This window comes from Pezoporus flaviventris, unplaced genomic scaffold (genome assembly GCF_033815535.1).
Source record: "Pezoporus flaviventris isolate CSIRO_AGI_PZ_B2104156 unplaced genomic scaffold, CSIRO_AGI_Pfla_v1 ptg000063l, whole genome shotgun sequence".
NCBI lineage: Eukaryota > Metazoa > Chordata > Aves > Psittaciformes > Psittacidae > Pezoporus > Pezoporus flaviventris.
This window is the reverse complement of record NW_026892611.1, coordinates 4,277,881-4,304,462: the sequence shown is the minus strand read 5'-3', so window position 1 is coordinate 4,304,462 and position 26,582 is coordinate 4,277,881. Positions and strand designations below refer to the sequence as shown.

The 26,582-nt window shown below is 55.1% G+C and overlaps 6 protein-coding genes across 10 annotated transcripts in view; 4 read left to right on the top strand and 2 right to left on the bottom strand.

Annotated features, from left to right (window-relative positions):
- Positions 1 to 6,541, top strand: part of NXN (nucleoredoxin) — a 51,187-nt gene extending 44,646 nt beyond the window's left edge. The window contains exons 6-8 of the mRNA XM_061470294.1: positions 133 to 312; positions 2,797 to 2,921; positions 5,392 to 6,541. Of these exons, the coding sequence (XP_061326278.1) occupies positions 133 to 312; positions 2,797 to 2,921; positions 5,392 to 5,574 (488 nt within the window). The 3' untranslated portion in view covers positions 5,575 to 6,541. The remainder of the gene's footprint in view (positions 1 to 132; positions 313 to 2,796; positions 2,922 to 5,391) is intronic.
- Positions 6,542 to 7,900: 1,359 nt separating this feature from the next.
- Positions 7,901 to 9,895, bottom strand: MRM3 (mitochondrial rRNA methyltransferase 3). 2 transcript variants are annotated; one of them, XM_061470288.1, is made up of 4 exons: positions 9,618 to 9,895; positions 9,256 to 9,500; positions 8,722 to 8,889; positions 7,901 to 8,525 (listed from the first exon to the last, which is right to left on the bottom strand). In XM_061470288.1, the coding sequence occupies exons 1-4, from the start codon at positions 9,893 to 9,895 to the stop codon at positions 7,993 to 7,995; spliced, it is 1,224 nt and encodes a 407-aa protein (XP_061326272.1). In that variant the 3' UTR covers positions 7,901 to 7,992. The 2 variants fall into 2 exon arrangements, with proteins under 2 accessions (XP_061326272.1, XP_061326273.1); XM_061470289.1 differs by having other exon boundaries at positions 9,654 to 9,895.
- On the top strand, positions 9,839 to 14,281 carry GLOD4 (glyoxalase domain containing 4). The gene is made up of 9 exons (XM_061470291.1): positions 9,839 to 10,036; positions 10,420 to 10,469; positions 11,263 to 11,383; positions 12,119 to 12,263; positions 12,462 to 12,598; positions 12,941 to 13,027; positions 13,265 to 13,378; positions 13,466 to 13,552; positions 14,062 to 14,281. The coding sequence occupies exons 1-9, from the start codon at positions 9,947 to 9,949 to the stop codon at positions 14,125 to 14,127; spliced, it is 897 nt and encodes a 298-aa protein (XP_061326275.1). The 5' UTR covers positions 9,839 to 9,946; the 3' UTR covers positions 14,128 to 14,281.
- A 319-nt stretch (positions 14,282 to 14,600) lies between these two features.
- GEMIN4 (gem nuclear organelle associated protein 4) lies at positions 14,601 to 20,449 on the top strand. The gene is made up of 3 exons (XM_061470287.1): positions 14,601 to 15,538; positions 15,628 to 18,870; positions 20,269 to 20,449. The coding sequence occupies exons 1-2, from the start codon at positions 15,529 to 15,531 to the stop codon at positions 18,828 to 18,830; spliced, it is 3,213 nt and encodes a 1,070-aa protein (XP_061326271.1). The 5' UTR covers positions 14,601 to 15,528; the 3' UTR covers positions 18,831 to 18,870; positions 20,269 to 20,449.
- A 38-nt stretch (positions 20,450 to 20,487) lies between these two features.
- TLCD3A (TLC domain containing 3A) lies at positions 20,488 to 25,045 on the bottom strand. Its single transcript, XM_061470290.1, has 5 exons — positions 24,791 to 25,045; positions 24,204 to 24,287; positions 21,952 to 22,165; positions 21,677 to 21,772; positions 20,488 to 21,240 (listed from the first exon to the last, which is right to left on the bottom strand). The coding sequence occupies exons 1-5, from the start codon at positions 24,910 to 24,912 to the stop codon at positions 20,971 to 20,973; spliced, it is 786 nt and encodes a 261-aa protein (XP_061326274.1). The 5' UTR covers positions 24,913 to 25,045; the 3' UTR covers positions 20,488 to 20,970.
- Positions 25,046 to 25,152: 107 nt separating this feature from the next.
- VPS53 (VPS53 subunit of GARP complex) overlaps positions 25,153 to 26,582 on the top strand; it is a 67,222-nt gene continuing 65,792 nt past the window's right edge. For 3 of the 4 annotated variants that reach the window (XM_061470285.1, XM_061470284.1, XM_061470283.1), the window contains exon 1: positions 25,153 to 25,290. In XM_061470285.1, coding sequence (XP_061326269.1) covers positions 25,177 to 25,290 — 114 coding nt within the window. In that variant the 5' untranslated portion in view covers positions 25,153 to 25,176. Of the gene's footprint in view, positions 25,291 to 25,928; positions 26,123 to 26,582 lie in introns of those variants that run through there. The other variant, XM_061470286.1, reaches the window with a different exon arrangement.

Genomic DNA, 26,582 nt, shown 5'->3' with positions numbered 1-26,582 from the left:
TGCAGAGAGGCAGCATTGCTTGCTGGGCTCCTGCCAGAGCTGGAGGCAATAGGAAAAGGCCTTTCTCCCCACACCCTGTTGCTGGCCAGTTCACACTTTGGCTGATCTCACCTTGTTTTCCTTCCTCCACAGGCATCCCGACTCTCATCGTCCTGGACTCCAAGGGGGATGTGATCACGCGGCAGGGGCGGGTGGAGGTGCTGAACGACATCGAGTGCCACGAGTTCCCCTGGCACCCCAAACCCGTGCTGGAGCTGACGGACACCAACGCTGTGCAGCTGAATGAGGGCCCCTGCCTTGTTCTCTTTGTAGGTATGGAGCATTCTGTTTTGAAAGCAGAGCCTGTGCTTAGGAGGGGGACTGGGCTACCTGCCAGCTCAGATAGAGCTGGCCACCGGGCTGAGAACCTGCCTCTGGTGGTGACAGTACCCTTAGGAAGGGCTATCAGCCCATTTCCATCACCAAGAGCAGTGCTGTGTGCTCACGTGTCCAGGGAGGCCATGGGGAGAGAGCGGTCCCCACAGAGTTTCCTTCAAGGGATTCAAGGGGGCTGACAGACCTGGAACCTTGCCCATACCATAGAAATGGGCTGCTGCAGCTCACAGGGCTCCCATGCAGCAACCTGAGGAGTAGTGATTTGCAGTGGAGTGGCCATATCAAAGATGTTGGCTGTGGAGAGGAATGCTGAGTAGGTGTACAAGAGTACAAGAAATACACTGTCACAGCCACTGGTGATGGAGATGGTGATGGAGATGCTTTTCCAGAGCAGGGACTTCAGGCACATGTAATTTTCTAGAGGAGGCAGAGGAAGCATCTTTGGGAGAGGTTACAGCTCTGTGCTGGAAACCACAGCTCAGGCCTTGAATCCCTGGCTGAGCGGGGCTGTGAAAGCCAGAGGAGCCTCTTTCATACTTACTCTGCTGGTCCTTGGTTATTTCCCCTCGGGGGTGCTGGCTGCAGGACAGGGCAGGCTTTTCCCCCAAGTTCCTGTCGCTCTTCCACTGCTACAACACACATGAAGCTCCCCTGCAGTTGGAGAGAGGCCTAGAGTTCATCCCAAGCACAGTTGGCTCATTCCTCATTGCTTCCTTGCCAGCAGTAGATGGTTAAATCAGGCCGTGGCCAGGATGAGCTGTGCTGCAGGCTGAGCCCCGGGGAATGGCAGAGGGGTGTGCACAGCATTCCGGGGAGCAAGCCGAGGGGTCCTGGGCTGCTGGGGGAGTGTGGCTGTCCCTGGAGTGCTCTGTGAAGCTGCAGTGGGGGTTGCTGAAGAAGCCCCCCTTGCCCTGAGCCTGCTGGTGTTGTACAGCATGTCCTGCTTCCTCACATGTGCTTTGTGAGCAGCACACCCTTCTCTGCAGTGCTGATAACACGGCTCTCGCTCTTTCCCTTTTTCCTTTTCAGATTTCCTTTTGACCCTGATTATTTATTCAGCACAGCCCAGCAAAGGATGTGAGCACAGAGCCAAAAATCCTCTCCTCACGCGGGAAGGACCTGTTGGCCACGCCAAGCGTGACTGACTGGGGCCGGCGCTGCATGCCTCTAGAAAGAGTTATTTTTGTCTTGCTCTGAGCAAAGCTTTTCTATCACCTTGCTGCAAACTGCTCACTGGAAGAGCACAATCCAGTCAGTGGCTATGGCTCTCGCTCAGTATGGCCTTGGTGAAGCCTGCTGGCAATGTGCTGGGGCAGAGATGAAGCTGGTGCTGCACTGGGGCAGGAGAAGGCAGGCTGAGCAAGTGCCAGTCGTGAATAAATCCTGACTGATGTACATCCTTCCCCAGAGAGGTTAGGGCTAGGTTAGCCAGAGTCTGCAGGGCTGCCTGGAGTGCCGCCAGCAGCAGTTGTTCATAGAAAAATCAATCCCTGTAGGCATCCCATAACCGTATGTATTTATCACTGTCTTGAACACAGGACAGACCCTGAAATCCAGTGTGCTGTGTCTCTGGCATCTCCTGCTTTGCTTGGAGAAGCCAGAGAGGAGGACAGGGATGTATGGAGCAAGGCCAGAGGGTGCTTTGAGCACAGGTATTGCCTGTCCCAGCTGGGGAACTGGACCAGTTGTGTCGGGTGGTTCCATCTCGGACCACAAGAGCTGCATGAGCTGCATGCATGAGGAGACCAGAGGCCACTCTTCTGCCATCTTCCTTGTTTTTTAAATGCCAAAAGTTGTCCCCAAATTGAAATTGTTTCATCTCGATGCTGCTCAAGGACACAGGCTCTCCTCTTTCCAGCTCAGTATTTGAACTTCAGTGGCGGCTGGCGTTTGATTGATGTTGCCATCTCTTTCTACTCTACCTCTGTCAAATCAAAGCTGCCTTCACAGTGCTGCTGCGGCAGAGACTTGAGCAGAAAAGCTGCTGAGCAGCGGTCCCAAGGTGGAGGGATGGTGGGTGGCGGGCAGGGGGTGGCAGGCAGCCTCAGATCAGCGCCTTCGTTTGGTCTTCAAAACATGCCGATTTCTCAGACTGCAAAGCGGCTTCTTTTGTGCCTGTTTGTCCCTGCGCTTCAGCAACAGCACCAGGGAGTGAGCAGGGAAGTATTTGGGCAGCAGGAGCTGCTCTTTTCCCTGTTACACGTCTCCCTGTCTCACATGAAAAGCACATTTCAGCTGCTCTCTAATTGCTACAGAGCTGTGCGGCTTTGAAGTTCGTGCTGCACATCCGGGCTCTGGTTTCCTGTGCGGTGGTGCTGTGGGATAGAGCAGCCAGCACCCAGCCTGTTTGCATGTGTTTGATCCTAATCTCCTTTTTGCCTTGCCTCTTTTGTTTTGTCTCCCCACCTCTGTGTCCTGCAGATTCAGAGGATGACGGAGAGTCGGATGCAGCAAAACAACTGATTCAACCCATAGCTGAGAAAATCATTGCCAAGTACAAAGCCAAAGAGGAGGAGGCACCATTGCTCTTCTTCGTGGCGGGTGAGGTAAGCAAGAGGAGAGCACAAGGCTGTAAACTGCTGTGTCTTCATACAAGGACTGAGCTGGGTTGGGTACCGCTGTTGCCATTGATCAGGTGGGGAAACTGAGACATGGAGCTACTGCAGCTAGTCAGGGTCTGTGGGGCAAAACCAGATCTAAGTCCTGGCTCAGTCCCCTGCTCTTCTTGCTAAATATTACTTCTGGCAAAGGGGTCCCAGCCCAGCATTTGCTCAGAGGTGGAAAAGCCTGATGATAGGCAAGGGAGCTGCTGGGAGTGAGCAGAGCAGAGCTGAGGGACACTGAGAGGGAGCTGTGCTGCCCTCAAACCCTGAGGCTGTGTGAGCAGGGAAGTGAGCTGGGCAGGGGGAGAGCAGCCAGGGTTTGGCTTTCAGCTGGGCCCAGCCTGTGCTACCCTCCTTGCTCAGATGCTGCTGCCTGCATTCCCACCCTGGGAAGAGGGCAAGGACTGGTGCTCCAGCCTCTTGCATAAGGGGTGCCTGCGGGAGGCAGCCCCAGTCCCACAGGCTGGGCCTGTTTCTGTGCTGTGTGAATGATGCCGGGCAGGAGCTGTGCAGGGAGCATGGGGGCAGCACGGGGCTGTGCTCATCGCAGCACAAGCCTCTCAGCTCCAGGCTGTTTCCTGAGCCGGCCGCGCTGTTTGTGGCTGGGATGGCGTTCGGGTCATGTGAGGCTGCAGTGCTCCCAGGCAAGGATATGCCACAGAAAACAGAAAATAGGAAAACGGGGCTTTGTGTCTCCCTTTGCCCTGCACAGGCACTTTTGCTGGTCTTGCAAATGAGGAGGGTTTGGTGCAAGGGTCAGGAAAGCTCCCAGCCCCTCTCCAGGCCCGCAGTTTCCCTCCCAGGCGCTGCTCGGGGCCTGGGCAGGTGGCAACCACTGCAGAGCCGTGCGCCTGCTCCATCCATCCCTCCACACTCACGTCACAGCCGCAGTTCGCTGCAAGAAGGGTCACCCGGAGCCGCCCTGCGAACAAAAGGGTCCCCATCACTGCACCCTGTTCACCCCCCTGCCAGGGAGCCCCCACCACCGCCTCCCACAGTCCCATCGGCCCCATCTGAGCAGGCGTTCCCTCTCCCACCACTGTAACGGGTCTCCGAACATCCCAGCTCAGCCCCACAGCCCTGAATAAGCCCCTTGTTGGAAAGGCTATTTTGGGAGGGTCTAGGACCTGCCCCCCCTCCCCCAGAGCCTGCAAAGCATTTTCCTCCTGCTCACTGGCTGTAGCTGAAACATTGCTGCTATTCATCTAGCTCCCGACGTCCCTGTGGCAGCCAGGCCAAAGAATGGGGAGCGTCCGGCACGTCCCATTCATCCGTCACCTCAATAGCTGGGAGCACTGGCCCCAGGTCTCCGCTGGCCCCCATGCACAAAAGCAGCCTGGCCATGGATGGAGTCGGCGCCTCCCATTCCTCTCCCAGTGCTGTCTGGGCTGGTTTTGCATTGATTAAAAATGGGTTTGGGTCCCTTAGCAGTGATTTAGATAAAGGAAAAGGCACCCTGACACCTCGGCTGGGAGGCGGGAAGGGTGGGGGTGGCTGAGGCAGAGCCAGGACCACCAGCCCCGAGGCAGTGGTCCCAGCCCTGCTCGCCCTTCCCTGCCACGTGGTCCGACTGCGCCAGAAACCTCTGCAATGGAAGGGGAGGCGCGACAGGAGTTACCCTGGCGGCTGCCGCGTGCCGCAGAGCCCCCAGCCGCTCACCGGATTGATTCATTCCCATTATTGCCCTTGGAAAGGGGCTCAGGGAATGCCTTGTTTTGGATGTTGTGCTTCATGGGCTTGGCTGGGAGCAGGAAATTAATTGCCCCAGTGCCGGCTTCTGCATTGCACAGCCTTGGCAGAGACAAATTCTTACCTTCACCTAGAGGTGCTGTGCCTGGCTAAGGGGAGCTCCGTGTGCTGTTGGGGAGCTCTGTGGCTTTAGTGTGTGCCCTCGGATGCTTGGACCTGCTGTTGGGGTCTTGGCGTTGGCTCAAAGCACAGGGCTGTCCCATTCACATGTTCTGGTTTGCTCCCTGCACACAGGTCCCTTCGGCATCTGTCCCCTGTGAGCAGCAGGGATGTGGCTGTGCTAGCAGGGGCTGGCCAGTCCCCGCATTGAGCACTTGTCCCCAGCTCCTGAACTGTGGATGCTGAAATCGCTCCTGCCCCAGAAGCTCCAGAGTAGCCTTGGGCAGTGGGTCAGTCTGTGGGTTCTGGGAGCTGTGCCCTGCACAGGAAGGGTTGGAGGAATGCCTAGTCCCATCTCAGTCTGGGATAAATCAGCCCAGTTTGGGTTTGATGCAATCTGCAGGCAGCAAGGTGGGTGCTGTGCTCATGGTACTGCAGTGGTGGTGTGAGGCCCAGTCCCTTGGGAAGATACCTGTGGTCTGGACCATGGTGCGGGAGCAGTAAACTGCTCCTGGTGTTCTGCCTCTGCTGATGACTTCTCTCTCCCTCTTGTTTTGGCCTCCAGGATGACATGACCGACTCCCTGCGGGATTACACCAACCTGCCCGAAGCTGCACCCCTGCTCACCATCCTGGACATGTCGGCCCGAGCCAAGTATGTGATGGATGTGGAGGAGATCACACCTGAAATCGTGGAAGCCTTTGTCAGCGACTTTCTAGCAGACAAGCTAAAACCTGAGCCCATCTAAGGGGGCTTCTGTGCCAAAAGACATTATTTAAAACTAGGTCTCTTCTGCCGCTTGTGGATTCTCCAGCGTGTCCTCACGCCTGACCCAGTATCCAACCTTCTTGTGGTGCCTTGTTTTACGCAGTGAATCCTTCTCCTAAGCAAACTCCTTGAGATGCACTTTCAGCAGGGAGTTGTTGGCGTTTGGAGACTTGCTTGTGCTTCATGGTGATATATTCTCTAATAACCAGGCCAGAACTGTTACTGTTATTTTATACATGGCACTAGCTAGCAGGCAAATCTTTTTGCATGGTGTTCTTCCCAACGTATGCATCAGGCAGTGGATGGGGTTCTTGGGGCTCTTTTCTTGTCCTTCTCCCCCTTCTTTCCTTTCCTGTCACCCCTGCTGACCCAGTGACTTCAAGGAAGCAATAAGGAAACTGTCCCCTTTGCCCCTGGCCGTCCTTTCCCATGCAAGTGCCCTGACGAGGCGAAGACAAAGTCTTAACTGCTGACAACCTCTGAAAGACCACAGCGCAGCCGAGCTCTTCCTCCTGGGGGGTGAGACCTTTCCTGGTGGATTTCCCACCCCAAGCACCCACAGCCTTAGGTGGTGCTGGCTGTGCGTGTCAGGGTCCACCCGCCTGCACTGGGTGATACTCCATCCCTCCCTTTCTGAGCCAGGAGGAGGACCACCACTGGGCTGCCCTCCCTTCTCTAGTCTCTCCCTTGTGCTCTCCCCATCCCCTTGTCACCCCTTTCTCTTGTATGAATTGTCTTCTCCCCTCTGTGTTAGTTGATTGAGCTGTTTTTTGTAGGTGTGTCCCAAACTCAATGTTAATGGTGCTGTTGTTTAAAAAGTAACCAAAAAACCCCCAACAACAACAAAATCCCTCCCTTAACCCAAGCAGCACAGCCGAGCCCCCCAAAGTGACATTGTAAAAACTGTACATGGTGATTGGAACTTTGTAATAAAACTGTTACAACAACCTTGTCCCCAGAGGTGCCGATTGCCATGTCCTGCTGTCAGGGAGAGGGACATGGCGGTGGCTGTGATGGTTCCTGCAGCATCCTGGGAGGGCAGCGCCCCAGAGGTATGTGGTGAACAGCGAGTGTTGTGCAAGTCACTGCTTTTCCCTTCCAGCTCATCAGTCAGTGGTGGCAGGATCGCAGCCTCTCCCCTTTTGTTGCTGCTACAGCAACCCACCTGGGCAGGAGCTGAGGAAAGCCGCCAGCTCAGCGAGGCAGGAACCATGTAAATCCTCCCTGTTTTGCACTTTGCAGAGGTTCCTGCATTTGGCAGTGATTGACTGACTGGTGAGTCCTTGGAGGAGCAGCCATGCTGCCTGGCCCACTGGTTCCTGAGCCAGACAGGGCAGAAGGAACTGGAAGGGGCTGTGTGTGGCTGGGGCAGGAGCTGGTCAGGCTACATTAGGAAGCTGCAGCTTGCTGCATTGGGTTGCAATACTTGGCTACCACAACTTACCCTAAATTACCCTTAAATTAACTCGTATTCCCTTTACTGGAGATTTTTGAGGGGCTAGTGCTAAGTAGCTGGTTGAGCAGCTGGCATGTTAAACTGCGTAGCAAGCCAGATAGAAGTCAGTGCTGTCACAGTAGCTGTCAACATGGAGCTTGCCAGCAATGCAGAGAGCATGGTGCAACATGGGAGCCTCCAGCATGACTGGGGTTGCACGGGACATCCCAGATCCACGGAGGTGGGTTGTTGTAAGCAGAGTTGTTGCCCTTGGGAAGGTACAGTCAGGCTTTGGGATCTCCTTTCCCTGTAACCAGTGCTTCTTCCCTGAGGGACAGCTTGAAGATGGCAGTGCCTGCAGCTCCTTTTCCACCTTTCTCCTCCCTCATTCCTTATTCATCCATGCTGAGGCCTAGCTCCTAGAGCAGAGACAACCCACCGTGCAGCCAGCCTGGCATACAGCAGGCACCCTTGGCAGGGCTGGTGTGCTGCTCTTATCACTTGTCAGAGCTCAGGGTCTGGGTGAGCACCGGCAGGAGCCATTCAGGTGGCTGTCATTTGGCCTTTCTGACCCCAAACCCACCAGCCAGGCCACACAGCACAGGAAGGACACGGGCTATCACCAGCAGCCTGACCGGGCCAGCACAAATGCCACTGCGGCAGCTGCGTCCTGACCCTGCAGTGAGGGACCTGAGGCCTCAGATCTGCTGGATGCGAAAAACCAGGAGCTGGCTGCGGCAAGGCGAGAGTTTCTGCCGGCCTTTCCTTTCTCACTAGCATCCCCGTGCGGCAGCAGCGTCCGCAGGCTCTCCCGGAAGCCTGACACTCAGCCAGGCGCAGCTCTAACACTGCCAGAGCTGTTCAACACTCGTTTACTGCAAAACAAACAGCCCGAGCTGCTCTTTTATTAACTCTACAGCGCACCAAAGGGAAGAGAAGCTTCTTCAGCACCCAAACCTCAGTTCAGCCCACTACAGGGAACTTCTGCCTTTCATCTTCCTGCTTGTGCCTCTGCAGCAGCTGTCTCTTCCCCTCAAACAGCACAATGGCAGCAGCAATAGCAGAGTTCAAGCTGTCCACGCCTGGCACCACGGGAATGACCAGTCTCTTCCCACCCGTGCTGGCTGCAAGGTGAAGCGCGTCGGGACTCAGACCATGGGTCTCTCCACCGATCACCACTGCCACTGGAGTCTGTGTCCAGCTCTCGTAGTAATACTGTGCAGGCAGCTCTGGGATGCAGACACCTTCCTCTCCCTCTTCATCCTCATGCTCAGGAGCAGCTTTGGGTTTGGATTTCACAGGAGCCTTAAGGCTGCCAGGAGCAGAGCCAGCCCCATCAGCTCCTCTCGGGTCTTTGTTGTCAGCCACGCAGACCTGGATGCCAGCAGGAAGGTTGCTGGGAACAGATTCCCAGTCCAGGTTGGCGACGATGGGCAGTCGGAAGTGAGCTCCCATACCTGCCCGGAGCACCTTTGGCTCCCAGGGATCCACACAGCCTGAGATGGAAGCAGGGAAAATGGTGACACTGAATCCCACAAAGATCAGATTCAGCTTCCCACAGCAAATCCTCTCTGTGCCAGACACTACTTACAAACTCTTGGGAACAACATCTTCAAGCATCTCTTAATTCCCTGCCATACCCCCAAAATTACTCAAACTGCACTTTCTTTTTCCCCAGGGAAAGGCTCTTACCTTCTGTGAGCAGCACTTTCTCACAGCCTGCTCCTGCTGCAGATCTCAGAATAGTCCCCAGGTTGCCTGGATCTCGGATATTGTCGCAGATGAGGAGCAGTGGCAAGGAGCTGGTCAGCTGAGCAGCAGGGTAGGACATCTTGGTATGGTCAGGCTTGGAAAAGATCCCTGAGGGGACAAAGTGATGACAGGCTTCTGGCTAACCCATCCCAAGGAGAGGGTTGTCTCTGGCTTACTTGCCTGAAATCCCACTAAGGATGTGCTGGAGGAAGCAGGAGGAAAAGCATGGCTTAAAGGAAGTTTGGGAAGTGTGACGCTTTGGAAGGAGAACTATTTCCCAGCGGAGCTAAAGCGACATGCCTTTAAAACCGAGTGCTAGCACCTTCAGTGCATCCTAGGAAAGGGAATTCTCCCAGGTCATACCCCTCTGGACAGACTGCCGGAACATCCAGGGGAAGATTGTGAAGGCAGCCATTATCCACTTAAGTAAGTTTCCCGTTGAGCAGTGTTGTGACCGTTTCCAAAGCAACTTACCTATAAGCCCCTGAGGAGTTACAAGGTCAGACCAGCTCTTAATGTCTTCAAATTTCACCTTAACTAAGCTGGCTTGCTTCAGCTTGGCCTCGGGCAGCTCCTTCAGGTGCCCCATGGTGCTGAAGAAGAGGGTATGCGGCACAGCTCCTGCCTCCAGGGCGTCCTTGATCAGCCTGTGACCCTCCAGCAGGACCTTCCCGTGGTGATCCCGGAACTTCTTCGACTTGGTGATAGTCAGCACTTTCCTATGGAGAAGTTAATCACGGAAAAGGGCTGTTGACGCCCTGGAGAGCTTCGCTCCAAAGCCCCCGGTACCGGCAGCCCCGAGCCCACCCCGCTGATGCCCGCGGGCCGCGCCTCACCCCAGTCTCCTGTCACCGGGCGCCGCTTTCTCGTACCACAGCCCCGGCCCGGCCGAGCTCCGCTCCACCGCTGGAGGCGGCGGCGGAGGGGGGTGCTTCTTGGGGCTCGGCTGCTTCTCCCCGGCCGCGCCCCGCTCCTTCCGCGGCGGCAGCACCCGCACGGGGCTCCTCCGCAGCGCCCGCACCCCGCGCCTCCCCTCTGCAGCCGCCTCCCGGGGCCCGCCGGGCCTCAGCAGCGCCCGGCACAGCCCCGGCGCCAGCCTCCCCAGCCCCGCCATCTTCCTCCGTCAGCGCTGCGCGACGGGCGCCCGCGGAGCGACGTCACCGCCATGGGGTGCCGGCGGGCGCTGCACTTCGTGTTCAAAGTGGGCGACCGGGCCCGGAGCGCGCGGTTCTACCGGGACCTGCTGGGCATGAGCGTGAGCGCGGGGGGGGTTCGGTCGGTGTCACCCACAGCAGCGGCCCTGAGGGGACGGGGGGGGGGGGTCGGTGTCACCCACAGCAGCGGCCCTGAGGGGACGGGGGACGGAGGGGGTCGGTGTCACCCACAGCAGCGGCCCTGAGGGGACGGGGGGGGGGGGTCGGTGTCACCACCGGAGCGCTGAGGGGAGGGCGGAGGGTTCAGCGGGTCGTACCCGGCCTTCGCACCCGCTCAGCCCCGGGAGTGCGGCCCCCGGCTCCTCCGGCCCTCGCCCTCTGTGCCCCGGAGCCGCCGGTTCGGCCCGGTGACAGCCGTGAAGTGAAAGGGGGAGGGAGGGAAGCGACGTGTCCCCCCTGAGCGTTTCCTCGCCTAATCCGGCAGGTGCTGAGGCATGAGGAGTTCGAGGAGGGCTGCAAAGCCAGCTGCAACGGGTGAGTGCTGCCCATGAAAGACCCGTTGTGTATTGTTGTTTCATCTGTTAAACAGGGGCTTTGTTGGGTTGTTGGTGGAGAAGGGGGGTTTAAGTACAAGGATGCTGGAGAGGGGCTCTTCATCAGGGACTGTAGCAATAGGACAAGGGTGATGGGTTTAAACAAAGGAAGATCAGGTTAGATGTAAGGCAGACGCTCTTCCCTGTGAGGGTGCTGAGGCGCTGGCACAGGGTGCCCAGAGAAGCTGTGGCTGCCCCATCCCTGGCAGTGTTCGAGGCCAGGTTGGACACGGGCTTGGAGCAAGCTGCTCTAGTGGAAGGTGTCCCTGCCTGTGGCAGGGGGCTGGGAATGAATGAGCTTTAAGGTCCCTTCCAACCCAAACCAGGCTGGGATTCTGTGATTTTACTCCCCACAGAATCATAGAACGATGAAAGAAATCTTACACCCTGGTGCCTAACCACTTTTCTTAATGAGAAAGTGCTGCTATAATTCCAGTTAATGAGCAGCTTGTGCTCTTAAAATGTGAGCCATTTGAAAGAAGGTAGAATTGCTTTTGTTGTATGGTCATGAACTACAGGCAGAGGTCAGAGGCGTTGACTGGGAGGTGCCTGTCTGCTGTGTACTGAGCTGGGAGCAGAACTCTTCATAGGTATCAGCTCCTACTTGATGGGAGGCTACTGGCTTCCTGTACCGTTTGATTACTCTAGAGATGCAGTTCTTCCTTGGAACACTAGTACTTCAATTCTCAAGGTTTATTTCCAACACTCATGCCAATTAAATGTGGATGTTCCAGCCCTTATGATGGAAAATGGAGCAAAACAATGGTGGGCTATGGGCCAGAAGACAACCACTTTGTTGCAGAATTGACTTACAATTATGGAATTGGAGAATATCGCCTGGGCAATGACTTTCTGGTGAGTACCACACTTAGCAGCAAGACCTTTCTTCTTATAAGCATTTCACTTTTACAGTTAGGAGTCTGCTTGACATATAGGTTATACCAGAAACTAGAGCAGCTTTGTGCTCACTTAGGATCCAGGAAGTGCTTCCATAAGCTCCCCCTCTTAGCTGCTGTGTGTGTAGGACAGCTGGTATTTGCTGCCAACATGGAATGGTTAGCTAAGAAGGATCTTGCTGTAGGAAAACACTCTTTTATTTGTTATTAGTTATTTCTTCACTGTTTACTTGCTGACAGCCAATGAAGATCTCATGTTTCATGTATGAATACATGTAATGTGTTTGCTCATCTTTTCCCCATAGCTAATTAATATTCTTCCTCCAGCCTGTGGTGTGCCAGGGAATGGCCACTTGGAGCCATGGATGGCTGCCTAACCTGGCAGAACAGTTAGGATCTCGATTTTCTGCTTCTGTACAATGTGTTGAGTCGGAGTTCTAAATTCCTTTTGCTTTTCATTTCCCTTTGATGGGAAAGAAAGGCAAATGGATGCATTCAAAATATAATGGGATGTAGAATAAGGTTAAGCATACTTTCTAGGAGCAGGATATTTGGCTCTCAGGAGATTGTATGGTCTATCTGTTATAAAAAGCATATTTTCCAGTTTGTTTCTAGTCATTTGTAGAGGCTGATTGTTAAAAGACAGGATTTGGTCAGCATCTGCTCTGTGAATTTTGTGTTCTCTTCTCACCAGGGCATAACGCTTGTGTCCAGCCAGGCTGTGAGCAATGCTAAGAAGATGGGGTGGCCCATCAGAGAAGTCACCGCTGGTGTTTTTGAAACTGAAGCCCCAGGGGGATACAAGTTCTATCTGGAAGATAAGGAACAGCTCAAGAAAGGTGAAACATACACTTGCTCTTTCTTGTGTTCGAGAGATTTATGAGTGGGCTATTAAACTGGGCTGTGCACTTGTGTTGACAGTGTTTTACAAAGCAGACACGCTTTTGTTCTCTCTACCTTACTTCTGAAGAATGTAAAACTGTGCTTTTAAAACACAGTATACTTGTAACCAATTTCAAATGATTTCATTCTTCAAGATCCTGTGATGAAGGTGACCTTGGGTGTCTCCAATCTCCAGAAGTCTATTAATTACTGGTCTAATTTGCTCGAGATGAAAATCTATGAGAAGGATGAGGAAAAGCAAAGGGCTTTGCTGGGCTATGCAGATAACCAGGTTAGTCCTTGGAAAACTTTCTACTTCTGATCTTTAAGAGTTACATCTCATCATAGAAACCTCTCAACCTCTTATTCCATGAGAACAGTCTTAAAGGTGAAAAAAGGTTTTAATTAAAGCAACTGTGCACTTAATTCTGTGTACTTTAATTAAAGCTTGTGTACACTCAACGGCATTTTTTAAGTAAAAAAAAAAAGCTGTGGTTTGCTCTGGTAGTTCTGTCTTGTTGGGAAATACGTCTATGGGTGATTTTGAAGCCATCCACATGACTGAAAAGCTGGAGCGAATGTAGCGTGGAGAGCAGAGCCCTTGCAAGTCAGGTTTGCTTTTTCCCTCTGTCAGTGTAAGCTGGAGCTGAAGGCTGTTGGAGGAGTGGTGGATCACGGGACAGCGTTTGGGCGCATCGCCTTCTCCTGTGCAAAGGAAGAGGTAACAACCACATTTCTCTCCCCACCTTGCATTGCCCAGAGCTGGATGGTGGGAAGTTAATTTCTAGTGTTGGCAAATATCTCAGTTGCGAATAAAATAATACTGGGCAGATATTTATGTTCTTCACAGTGGGAATGCAGTGGAGCTATGGGTAATGGGGAGCTGTACATGGGAACAGTCTGAGTACATCTGATCTTCACCTGACTAGGGCAGACTTTTGTTTGTTTTCTGTTCAAGTTGCCAAAGATTGAAGCGCTGATGAAAAAGGAGAATCAGAAAATTCTAACACCTCTGGTCAGCTTGGACACACCTGGCAAAGCCACAGTGCAAGTGGTTATTTTGGCCGATCCTGTGAGTAGTATTGGAAATAGCAGCTGAATTAGATTTAAATGTCTTCCTGTCATTTATCTAACTTTCCTGCTCTTGCATTTGGTTTAGGATGGCCACGAGATCTGCTTTGTGGGAGATGAAGCATTTAGAGATCTGTCCAAGGTGGACCCTAACAGTGCCAAACTGTTGGATGATGTAAGTAGTGCTGTCTGCACGTCCATTTTCCTCCTGATCATTTACCTGTAGAACCTAATTTTCATTCCATGTGGAGGTTTTCTGAGAAGCAAATCCTAATCTTGCTAAGGAAAACAAATCAGTTTTGAAACTTCACTTTCAAAACTCCTGGATAGAGTTTTCCAGCCTCGCTCTTGGGGCAGCCGGGTGGTGTTGTGTCACCACACTTTCATGTAAGTTACTGCAGGGAATGATGAGCTGCTGTAGTGTCAGTGCAGCTCCATGTCCCTGACAGCAGAGGGGCTCTGGTACGGAGTGTGAGCTCTGTGGGAAGGCTATGTTTAAACTGTCCTGGTTTGCTCATCTTACCAGCTCATGTGGCTGATTTTCAGTGTCTGTTTTCCTTACTAGCAGCTTTCCTCCTGATTACAAAGTGTCCTTGTGGTCAGTCTGGGGTGCGGGGCGGGCTGGTGAGTGTGAGCAGCAGCTCAGCCCTGGTTCTGAACGTGTAAATGCTTTCCTCCACACAGGCCATGGCGTCAGACAACAGTGACAAGTGGTTTGCTGCGCACAATATGAAGAAGGCTGCTGCTTAGCTGGAGGAGAGGCTGGACTGCTCCTTCCTGCTGTGGTTTTCATCAAAGAGAAATACGCCAATCCCATGTACCACGTTGCATTACCCCTTCCAGTAAGGGGGTGCCTTTGTGTCCCACACTGGTTGATTTGTTTGATTTAAGCTTTTGTCTTTTCCTACTGCTCTCTCCTTTCAAGCATGTTTATCCTTCAGAATAGTCAGGTTGCACAGCAGGGAGAAGGTTGAGCCTGTGGCTTCTAAAACAGGTCCTCCATTGATAGGAAAACCTCACACTTCTGTGTTGTTATACTTGAAAAAGAGAGTGCTTGACTGATTACAGTACCAAATTCTGTAACTAACTGGCTTTAGTTGTCCTGCATTTCCTGCTTAGAGAAGGGATTTTTAGGAGGCTGTGGGTGTTGCAGCTACCCTGCTTCGGTAGTGAAGTGTGGGGCTGAAGGGAAGGGCTGGGTACGGGGAACTGGAGCAGTTCAGCTGTCACAGCCTGGGCCTGTTTGCTGTGAACAGCAAAATAACTCACTAGATCACATGAACATTATAGTCTGGAGCAAACTTTGTTTTCATTCCAAGATGTTTCCCCAGCTTTCGAGGTGAAATATTCACTTGAGGAGCCCAGGGTGTGTTTCTTACTGGGGTCACATTATTGATGTGGTGGTTTCCACCCCTTACCAAGGAGCCTACCACATTCCAGACAGGAGCCGGGGCTGTGCTCTGAGGTGTGAGGCAGCACTGTGCTGTCCGTAGAGGCACCAGGAGGTGACTTGAATGTGGGTTTGCAATTGGCTTTTGATGAGAAATTGCCTTTGGAAGTAACAGTTTTGGATTTATTCCATTGGAATGAAGTCACTCTGCTTTTGCTAGTGGAATGGAATGCGGGGAGTAATTATAGTACTGTCTGCATCAGGCATGCTGTCTGGTTTGTCATCTTTCTCTGCAAAAACCTTTTATGTTTAGCAGAGTAAAAGCAGGAAAAGCAGTGCCGGCAGCCACCGAGGCGTGTCAGTGCCTGCAGTGAGTGTTCTGAGTTTAAGCAGGAAAAATCACTGTGATTTTTTCTCATTTGAGCTTTTCAGTTCAGGTTCAATGATGATTTTGAATCACGTATTGATCGAGTCAGTGTCACGTGCAGCTGCACCCTGGAACTGCCGCTGCTTGCCAGTATCACCCTTAAACTAATAAAAGCGGTCCCGGAGGCCGGTGTGTGTGCCTGCTTCGGTGTACCGGGGCTCCCGCTCCCTTTTAATCGGGCTTTCTTTTAATTCCGTGCACGCAAATTAATTACAGGAAGGATGCGGCGGGAGAGGCGGCGCCACCGCCGGGCCGCCAGGGGGCGCTGCGGGCGGAGCGCTGCTGCCCTCTCCGACGTCAGATCGCGGCGCCGGAAGCCGGGCGCGCCGCAGCCATGGAGGCCGGTAGGTGTGGGGCTGGGGGGAGCGGGGCCGGGTGGGACGCGGTGGGGAGCGGCCGGGGCCGGTCCGAGGTAACGGTGTGTCCCGCGCAGGGCCGTGGGGCGTGTGCGAGGAGACGGCCATCCTGCAGGGCGGGTTCCTGCTGGCCGCACGGCTGACCCAGCCGCGGTCGCTGCGGGAGCTGCGCAAAGCCGACTGGCCACGCGTGGGACCCCCCATCACCGACGCCCTCGGGGAGATCGGGGCCCTCTGTCGCTCACCGCTGCAGCACAGCCTGTGGAAGGAGGAGGCTGTGGCCATCGTCTGGGCTAAAGTCTTGCTGCCGGCTCCCCCGGCTGCTTCGCTGGACCAGGGCTGGAAGGAGGATGGCTTCTTCTCCATGGGCAGGATGATCCCCGACGTTAACCACACCGTCCTCTTCGAGCTCGTCAAAGCTCTCAGCGAGCCCCGGCTCTTTGTGCGCCTGCTGCTGGCGCTGCCCCAGGATGTGTGCCGGAGCCAGCTGCAGCACTTGGTGGAGTACATCGCCAGTGAGACATCCCCATCAGACATCAGGCTTTTCTTGGATGTGTGGTGGGAGGTGATGAAGCACAAGGAGGGAGAGGAAGATGCAACAGTCTCTGCATTCAGCGCTCTCATATGTCAGCATGAGTGTGAGTCCTCCCTGGATGATGGCCTCCAGCCCCCAAAGAGATTCAAGGGTGACCCTGATCCTCTGAACGACCCCCCTGCTGCCACCAGCCTTCTCATGGTCCTAATAGAGGGGTTAAAGCGAATCTATGGGTGCATTGCCCTGCCCTGCATGAAGTGCTATGCTGTGGCCAACCTGGCAGAGCTACTGTCCATGTTCACTGAGCTGGAGTCAGAGAGCAGCCCCCTCCCTGTGGCAGAGTACCTGGAGAAGATCAGCACTGTGGTCAGCCTCTGGACTGGTGACACTGAAAGCATGTACCACCACAGAGGGCTGGATGAGAAGGTGAGGGAGGCAGAAAGGAGCATGAGCCTCTTGTCCATGGCCAAGCTCTCCCATGAGGAGCTCTTTGTTGGCTTGGACTTTCTGTCTAGCTTGTTACATGCCTGGGGGGAGGAGCTGCAGGGAACCCTAGGCAGCTCTGAGGAGAAGTTCTGCTATGAGAGTTACCGGCTCCTGGATACACTTACCACCCTTGGGAAGAACCTGGGTTGCTTCTCAGAAGCTAAAGACCTGGGTGAGGATGAGACACGTGTAGTGTTAAAGCTGACACAGATCTCTAAGGACTTGCTTAAGGAGATCAGTGCCAGCCTGAAGAGCAAGGATTTGGACACCAGCCTTGTGTCTTCAGTGGCCATGACAATCATTGAGCAAAAGCTGGACCGGCATGTGGAAATGTGCTCCATTTTTGCATCTGAGAAGACCTGGGCCTTTTCAAGGGACTGGCTTGGCTGCCTTGTGAAAAACAAAGCTCTCTTCCAGAAACCAGAGCTAGTTTTGAAATTGCTGGAGACGCTGGTGAGCTTTGCCATGCTCCACCAAGACAAGGAGTCCCAAGAGCTACAGAGGCAAGTGACCAAAGCCATTGTGGAGTGTTACAATGAGCTGTCATTAACTGACAAAAACCAAGTGATCTCGGGCATCCTGGTGTCCTGGGGTGGACGGGGTCTGTCCCTGAACTTGCAGGTTGTCATGGAGGGATTTCAGGAGGATCTAAATGTGACTTTCAACCAACTCACAAAGAGCGTGTCTGATGAGGGCCTGACCAGAGCTGTGGCCTCTGTGGCCAGGCTCACTCTGATGTACCCTGAGGCCACAGTGAAGCAGGTTTGTAACCTTGCTGTAGTCAATCTGGGAGCTCACCAGTTCCTTGCACAAATACTCTGCTCCTTCCCAGTACTGAGCTTCCTGGAGACCCACGATGATCCCAGCAGGCCACGCAGCCTGGTGCTGAGGTGTCTGGAGGAGGCAGTATGGGGGAGGCTTTCCACTGCGAGGGAAGAGGAACAGTTCCTTGAGTTCCTGGCCTTTCTTATGGAGCCAAGCTCAGCCACCCCCCTTGTGTCACCAGCAGAGGTGACCAAAACCTTTGTCTTTCCCTATTTGAAGTCGGACTCTGTTCACATTGAGCTGAGCCTGCAGATCCTCAGTAAGGTTTTGGGGATACAGTCTAGTTCAGAAGAACACTGGATCAAGTCCTGTCACCCATTCCCACTTCTCCTCAGCCTCTGCAAGCTTCTAGATGGTTACACAAAGTACTGGCATCGGCCTAGGGACCAGCTCTTTCCTTCTCTGGAGACCAAAGACCTGATACTGAACATCCTCTGCCAGCTCTGTGAAGTGGTAAGACCAGAAACTGCCCCTTCCCCTGAGCTGTGGGTCCAGTCACTCGCTTGGCTTCACAGGAGGGTGGCGTTGCTGGACTGGACCATTGGTCTGCGGCTGAAGAAGCTTTATGGAGACCACTTCAAGAACGAGGTCCCGGCAACACTGTTTGAGATCTGCACACTTCCCGAGGAGGAGTGGACATCCCAGCCTTTGCCAGCCTATGGACCGGGCACCGGGCTCCTGGCATGGATGGAATGCTGCTGCATCTCCACGGCGCTCAGGGAGACGATGCTGACGCTCCTCACAGTCAATGTGGACAACCCCGAAGAAGTAAATCTCTTCAGCAAAGGGTTCCTGGTGGCCCTCATACAGGTCCTCCCTTGGTGCAGCCACAGTGAATGGAAGAGGCTTGCACATGTGGTTGAAAACCTGCTGCAGAGGCAAATCCTGCATGTGCCGTACACGCTTGAGTACGTGCAGCACATGCCCCTGCTCAACCTCCGGCCATTTGCCTGCTACCTCCAGTTCTCCATGCTCTTCCTGCGGGCTTTCCAGCTCCTCTGCAGCTCCAGCTGCTCCACCTGGCTGCCAGCAGAGGCGTGGTTCCATGTGGTCCAGCTCTACTGCAGCAGTTTGACAGACCTGCTGGGCTCTGTCAAGAGCATCGCGGGGTCCCCCTCGCACCCTGAGGACGGGACCTTCACACAGGAGGTGTCCTTCATCTGCATCCAGATGTTCTGCCACCTGCTGCACGTCGCTGCCATGCTGCCAGAGCAGGGGTGCAGCGAGCCGCTGGTGGTGGTAGCGTTGGAGATCCTCTTGCAGTATGAGGTGTTCAGCAGTGCTGATACATCCCCCAGCAACATGCTGCACAGAGCCAACGAGAGGCACTTCCTGGAGTCCATCACGGACAACGTCAGTGACCAGGAGCTGCGTGGCACCCTGCTGCAGAAACTTAGCAAGCTGGGAGCACACTCAGGTGGGGAGCCGGCTTGAGGGGCTGGAGTGACAGAGGGGACCTCTTACGTGGGAAGCTGTAAGATCTATAATAAACCCTTTCTACTTTTCTGTTTGGAGCTTATTCCCCCCCCCCCCCGTGTATTCTTCCAGCCTATTGAAGGGGCTGTGTAAAGATAGATCAGAACAACCACTCCCTAATTTTCCAGTGGGAATAGCTTTGGATACAGTTGTTCCTGAGCCAAGCTGCTGGGCCCATGGCTCCAGTTTTGCCTGCTGGCAGCCTGGGTTTATAAAGAGCCCATCATCCTCTGGCATCAGGGAAATCATTTCCCTTGGGCTCCCCTGCCGCTAGCCCTCCCGTGTCCTGGGTAGATTGCTGGGTTCAACACGTGCTGCCGGACACTGGGATGTGAGTCAGGTGAGCTCAGGATGGGCAAGAACCTTGGGAAATACGTGTGCTGAGGTGGGGGTGCAGCAGTAACCCCACGTGTTAACACCCCCACCCAGAAATGAACAGCACATGGGAGAAACATCCAGTGGTGTGACTCAGAAAGGAAATCTTTATTGGTCTCCTGACAGTGAATAGGGTGGTGTTAGTGCAAACAGAGATGCCTCGTTGGCTTTCTGTTTCTGTCCTTACATAAGGCGCGTTACTTGCAGTTAAAACAGCGAGATAAAAACATCTGTAAGAGGTTGCAAGCGGTTTATAACATCAGCTGGCCTCGGTCGTTAATGTAACCGTAGCGTTTGTGCAATAACTGACCGCATGTTGGAAGAGGCCCTTTATTTTACTCTTTCCAGAATACAGCCATGGCAGGGACAGGATCAGACCCAAGAGAACCAGGTCTCCCAGAGCTCTGCTGTTGTTTTAGGCAGAGTGAAAGGCACAGAGTGGTTACAGGTCTCTGGGCATGGGGGCTGCCAAGGCCATGCTGGTGCAGTACCTGCCCTGGAGCAGGAGACCCCCAGGCAAGCTGAGAGGGCTGCAGAAAGGAGGTGGCTGCCCTGGCTTGTGCTGGCTGCAGGGAAGGAACTGAGCTGTTACTGACACCCACCTGCAAGGCTTGTGAACCCCGTGGTGCTGGGAAGCCTGTATCCATTCTGCTGAGACTGAAGGTGGAAATGGGCTGGGTGCAGCTCAGTGCCCTGCTCTGGGAGTGCTGGTTCCTTATGCACTGAGAGGGGCAGGAGGGATGGACACGGGGTGCTGGTGGGAGAGCAGGGCAGAGGATTTTAAATACCCACTGGAGGGGGGTGTGGGACAGAAAAACAACTGAAGGTGGGGAAGAGGATGGAAGTTGCACCCCCTGCTGATGAAGGGCTCTACATAGTGCCCCATGTGTTGGTGAGACAAGGGCCTAGCAGTCGCTTGTCCCCATCCTGCTGTTCAGCCATGGGTGCTCTGCTCTGCCAGCATTACCGGGAAACAGCATAACCATTCCTCTGTCCTGGCACAAGCTTCTCTCTCCTCCAGCCCTGCTGGGAACACCGGAACCTCCAACCCTGGGACCACCAGCCACAGACATCAGTTATAGTGAAAAAGCACCTTTGGGTTAAGTGGGGTTTGAGTCCAGCAGCAGCAGGAGGTAAGAGGCTGAACACGGGAGTAGTGAAGTGGTCAGGAACAGGCTCTGCAGAACCACTGCAGCCCCTGGCCTGGCTCTGCTCTCAGCTGGAGGTTGAGCCAGAGCTGGAGCAGCGAGTTGGGGCTGCAGCAGGTCCAGTACATGGCTCCCGTGTCCCCAGCGCTGCTGCATGAGGCTGGGCACGCTCCAGCAACAGCTCCACTGCTGCCTTCAGCGCTGCGGACTCCCTCGCACGCCGCTCGCTGCCGCGGTGTCTGGTGTCAGCCCCGAAGGACGCGGCGGGGGGGGTTGTAACAAACCCCTCTCGTGTGACCGTTCAGAGCCACGGCGTTGAATCCCAGCAGGAATGTCGTGCTTACAGGCTGGCTCCTACCCCGGCTCCCACGGGTGGGAGGACACAAGGCACTGGAGCAGTGTGGGAGGAAAGCCTTCCCAGGCTGGTGCTGCCTGGCACAGGATGGTGTGAGGCTGCTCCAGCTAACACAGCCCAGCGGGATCACTGCTCCTGCTGCTCTGCTCCCACGCTGGTCCCCGCAGTGAAGGTGGAAGAGCCGGGGGGAGCTGACCCTTTTCCAGCCCTGCGCCGGCCGTTATCTGCTCTTGTCGGCGGGCGAGCTGCCGTAGAGGCGAGCGGCCTTGCGGCAGATGAGCCTGAACCAGTAGAGCTGGGGGGCGATGAGGGAGGCGTTGGCGATGTTGCAGTGCAGGGGGATGCGGAAAGGCACCATGTAAACAGGGATTCCCACCTGCCGGGCGTAGGCCGCGTACATGAAGGGGAAGAGGAGAATGCGGCAGAGGAAGAAGGTCACCAGGATGAGGATCCCGTTCACCTTGTGCAGGAGCGTGTCCTGCATTTTGAGCTGGGGAAGGAAGAGGTGAACATGGGGTGAGTGTTGGGCAGGCAGCACCCCATTGCTCCTTGGGCATGGGCTGTGCTGGGCGCATGGAAACGAGCACCCAGGAGGTAATGAGTGAGGGGGAGCGTCTTGGAGGGAGCAGGGTGGATAGGGATGGAGAAGGGTAGAAGGGGAGAGGGTGCAGGAGGAGTTACAGCGTACAGACAGGAGGGGGCAGCACCAGGACACGGCACAGCCCCAGTTCGGGGATGCTACTGGGCGTGCAGCTTACTGGGAGAAAGGGACATAGGATGGGAATCTGATGGAAAACAGCACTAAAGGGAGCTTGGGGTTACAGCTGTGGGGCTGCCTCCTCCGAGACCCCCAGCTCAGCTGCTCACAGGCCAGCCCGGGGCAGGGAAAGGGTATGAACTGCTGTGCCAAATCCCTCCTCACCTACCTGCATCAGGATTTTGCCCAGCGATACAAAAGGTGTGCTCAGCTCTGCCATGAAGATGCAGCCCACGAAGAAGTCCCCCAGCTCTCCCCTGAAGTGCTGCAAATAAAGCCAGCAGTGAGGACAGGGCTGGGAGCTAACACTGACCATCCCCAGGGTGGTCATGGACTTCTGACCATCAGAGATGCTTTGACAGTGACAGTCTTGGTCACAAGTCCTTACAGCCACACGGGGCTCCTTGCAGGCTGGATTTCAGTGCAGCCATGCCCAGCCCTTACCTGTGTGATGGGGGTGAGCACGATGAGGATGAAGAGGTGGTGGGTCACCATCAGCCGCTCCTGCAGCAGGAAGCTCCACACGCTGGCCAGCGAGTGCTTCTTCTCCACGATTCCCCTGTCCAGGCTCTTGTGCCAGTGGCAGAGGTACATGACATAAATGTCATAGGTCATGTAGGGAACAAGGACCCAGATGTACTCCACGGCCAGCCAGTGCCTAGGGGAGGAGCAACACACACACAGGCATCACAGCAGCCCTGAGCACCTTGCGATGCTCTAGAAGGTGGAAGGGAGGCTTTAGGTCTGAAATGGAAGTGTCAGATTTTGAAGCTGAAGTAAGGTGAAAGGGGGTGAATTTTAACTGGATTTGGCTCAGCAGGTGCAGACTGTCCCAGAGAAAAGGTACCTGGTACCAGTGGAGGGCACCTCGTCGTGCCAGGCACAGAGCTCAGCCCAGCCCAGCACAAACACAGTGCTAATGGGAGGATCTTGATTAGCCCAACAGCAGGTGTTTGCTGTGCAGGGCACAGCACTGCTCAGGATCCAGCACTAATCTGACACCTTGCGGCAGGTAATCTTCTTCCCTCAGTACTGGGACACCAAAGGTGGTGCTTGGTAGGGGGAAAAACTCCGAGTCTGGGTCCTTCCTGCCTGCCACACAGCTTCGGCTGGCTGCCTCACCCAGGGAGTGCTCGGAAAGCACCCAGAGACCTCAGAGGTAATTAGGGATGCCTGGCCTGGACCTTGGAGAGTGAGCTGCAAAATATCCAATATAGGCAATAAACCCCTACGAGGCGTTTTGTCTGTTGGGAAATAATTGCAGGCAGCTGCCTGTTCCCAATGCATGTTGGAATCCCGGTTGCACAATCCAGACAGCAGCAAGCCCTGCTCTGCAGGACACCAGGCTCCTTAAACTGTCCTGTGTGAAATCACATTGATAAACCAATACAAAACCAACCCATCCTACACTGCTGCTTGAAGAAACGTAGCTTGGGGCTCAAACAAATCTGCTTCTGCTTGCCTAGCATCTCCAGAGAAAAACTGGCACACGCGTTCCCGTTCCAGATAGAAAGATTTAAGTGATGTAAAGCAGGGAGGGGAAGTGACTATTGTGTTTGCAAAACTTGCCCAGGGCTTTGGAGGGCAATTATGGTGCCAGCAATATAATGATTGCCTGCCTGTGTAAATAAATTGGCAAATTTTACTGCAACCTTTGTGATGCTTCCCGGCTCTCTGGTTCACTGTCATTCTCTGAGGCCTTCCCTGCTGAGCGCTGGGCTGTATTTCCTTCAGATCCAAAGAAAATCTAGGTCTCTGACCACAAAGTAGTTGCATGGAGCTGCTGGCCTTGAGAACACTGGGTTCTGGGGAGGAGGAGGACTGCCAGCAGTGCCTGTGACTGTGTGGGTCTGGGATTCATCATCTGCCTTATCTGTACAGCAGAGATTTTATTTTAGAGTCAAATGGTAACTCATTAGACTGCCCCAGGTTATCAGGACTGAGCAATTGGGATAGATCTCACTCTCTAGTGCAAGGGAGGACATTTCACATCTGTGTATTAAGGGCAAGTCTGCGATGACCAAGGCGGCAGCCTTCCCTGAGAATCGCCCTAAAATCCAGGGTGTGATGGTCAAATGCCACCTTAACGTAATTATATTCTGCCCTCCTACAATTTGCTCTCCTGATAATTGCTCTGTTTTTAAGTCTTCTGACCCAGATTGCACTATCGCTCCTGCTGAGAGCCACTTCTGGGGCAGATTATCTCTGAGCACTGAGGACAAGGCAATGTGCTTTTTCTTCAGAGCTGACTCTGTACTAATTTTCTCATTTCTGGACTCCTTCAGAATCCATCTGGCACGGAGAAGGCGATGAACCTCTAAAGTCAATTCTCACTAGGTCTGTTTCAGTTGTTAGCCCTTTCCCCTTCCAGCAAGGAGACTCCCAACCCCTTTAGAAGTGATGATGTCTTTATTTTTGGCTCATATATGAGCCTATGTTACAGCCCATCCTGAAGAGCAGAACCTCCATGCTGGCACAGCAGCCTCTCAGGGCTGAGCTCAGGGCACAAGCATGTGCCTTTTGGGGGGTGTTTGGCCAGTGCATTGCCCAACCCTTCACCCGAAGCAGAGGAAATAGGAACGTGAAACTAGTTTCCCTCTTCCCTTTGTACATGCAAGCCCTCGGCATAAAACACTCCAGCTGCAAGCTGGGCGGGCACAGCCTGTGTGTGCTCCTCACGGGACAGCAAGGGTTACCTGTCATACACCACATCCTTGCAGCTACGGACAACCGTGATCCCTGACACTGTGGCCATCGTGGCTTGGACCGTCGACACCAACCTGAAACGCAGAGAGCAAGAACAGGTCGCCCCGAACGTCTCCCGGCAGGGCAGAGGAGCCGCGGTGGCCCCGCTTGCACCGGGTTTGCTCCTGGCACTCGACGCCTACTCGGAGCACGCCCCGAACGCCTTGTCACGGCTCTGCCCCGCGCCCAGCGGCGAGGGACGCTGCTGTGCCAGGCCCCGACACCGCGACACGGCGGGGAGGGGGTGTCCGGGTCTCGTCCCTGCCATCCCGAGCCTCAGCGGGTACAGAGGGAGAGCTGCACCCGAGCATCCCCGCACCGCCAACGGGAGCCCGCGGGGTCCCTGCTCCCCTCGCAGTGTCCGGCCTCGGGGCTACCGGGGGTCGGGGCACCCCCGGGGACAGCTCCCAGCGCCGGGGCTCGGTGCTCTTGTCCCGTCCGGATCGCTCCGGTCCCGATCCCGGTCCCTGTCCGCCGTGATGTGTAACGGTGGCAGCCCGCCGCGATCCGCGCCTCCTCCCGCCGATCCCGTCCGTACCTGCCGCTGAGGAGGATGCGGTCCTTGAGGCTCCATCCCGGGGCGGCCCAGCGCAGCAACCGGATGCAGAGGACGAAGAGCCCCGGGAAGAAGGCGGAGGCGAGAGCCAGCGTCCGCCACATGAGGATGACCGCGGCCGCTGCGCTGCCCCCGCCGCCGCTTGTCAACAGCGGGACGGGCGGCGGGAGGGTCCCGCTCGGCTCCTCTCGGCTCCGCTCGGGAGGGACCGGCCCCGCCGCTGCCGCCCCCGCCGGGACGCGCCCCGCACCGCCGGGCGGCAGGCCCCGCCCCGCCCAATGGAAACCACGCCCACACCGGGTTCCCGCCCCTCCCAAGCCACGCCCCCGGCTGCTGCGGCGGAGGGGGCGTGTCCTCCGGCTCCCGCCATGCCGCGCGGCCCGGAAGCGGCGGCCGCCATGGAGGAGGACGAGCCGGAGCTGGAGGCCGGGTTGGAGGCGGCGCTGGAGCTGGCCCCTGCCGTGCAGGCCGCCATCGAGCAGGTGCGCCGGGACGGGCGGGCAGGGCTCAGCTCCTCCGGTGAGGCACCGGCTGTGGGCGCGGCCCGGTGCCCGCCCTGTGAGGGCCCCGGCGCGCTCTGCCGGCGTCCTGGGCCCACACGGGGCCGCGGCCGCTGCGGTGCTGAGGGGGTGTCAGCGGTCTCCGCAGCGCCCTGCGGCTGCCCTCAGCGCGGCAGAGCTCATCTGATTGCTTCCCCATTGGGGTGTTGACCGCGCTGGGCCGGCCGTGCCTGTCCTGTCTGCCGAGTACTGGGAGTGTAAAGTGTCTTAATGGAGCTCAGTGTTTTGCGACTCGGCTGTGAGGGTGCTGAGGCGCTGGCACAGGGTGCCCGGAGAAGCTGTGGCTGCCTCATCCCTGGCAGTGTTCAAGGCCAGGTTGGACACAGGGGCTTGGAGCAACCTGCTCAGTGGAAGGTGTCCCTGCCCGTGGCAGGGGGTTGGAACTGCATGATCTTAAGGTCCTTTTTATCCCAAACAATCCTATGATTCTGTGAAGTCAGGGTAATCTAAATGGCTTGGTTTGACTTTTGTGATTGGTATGTTCCGGCCCAAGTCCTCCAGTGTTCCTTGAAGCCCACAAGAACCTGGGGTAAAGTCATGTATCTGTTGGAGTCTGTGACTGTTTTCAGCCAACCCTTCCATCTGAAAAGCTCTTCCATGTAGTAGAAGTCTGTGGGCAGCAGTAGCTGTGTCTCAGAACATCACTTGAGTTACCACAGTTTCTTTGGTATTGAGGCTGGTGGATCACTTTTGGTGGCTCTCATCAAAGACCTGGGGCAGACCATGGCATCTGGAGTGAGCCCAGCGCTAGCAGGTGAGGAGGGCAGCACAGTTTTTCTTTGGGTGCTGCATCAGCTTTGGAGTATTGTTGCTCCAGAGAGACACCCCACATTTGTCTTTGCATGGGGAAAATCAATGAGTTTATCATTGGCAGTAAATCATTGAGTAATTTTTACTGAAACTTTAAGAATTGCTAAGTTAAATGCCTGTTTCTAAAGTAGACCTGGAACTTGTCCAGAAGAACCCTCTGTGCTTGATAGAACCTGAGTGTTTGAAAGCCTCCTGTGATTTCTGACATCAGGCAACCAAGGAAGGTTACCTAATGACATTTTAATCAAGCACAAAATGTCTCTTCAGTGTAAACCATATCTTTTAGAGACAGTCTTGACTTGAGTTTTCAAGCAGTGGAAAATCCATCAAATCCCTGGCTGAATTATTTTAACAGGCAGCAGGGGCTGTTGGCAGATACATCCAGAGCTAGGGGAGGTTTTGAG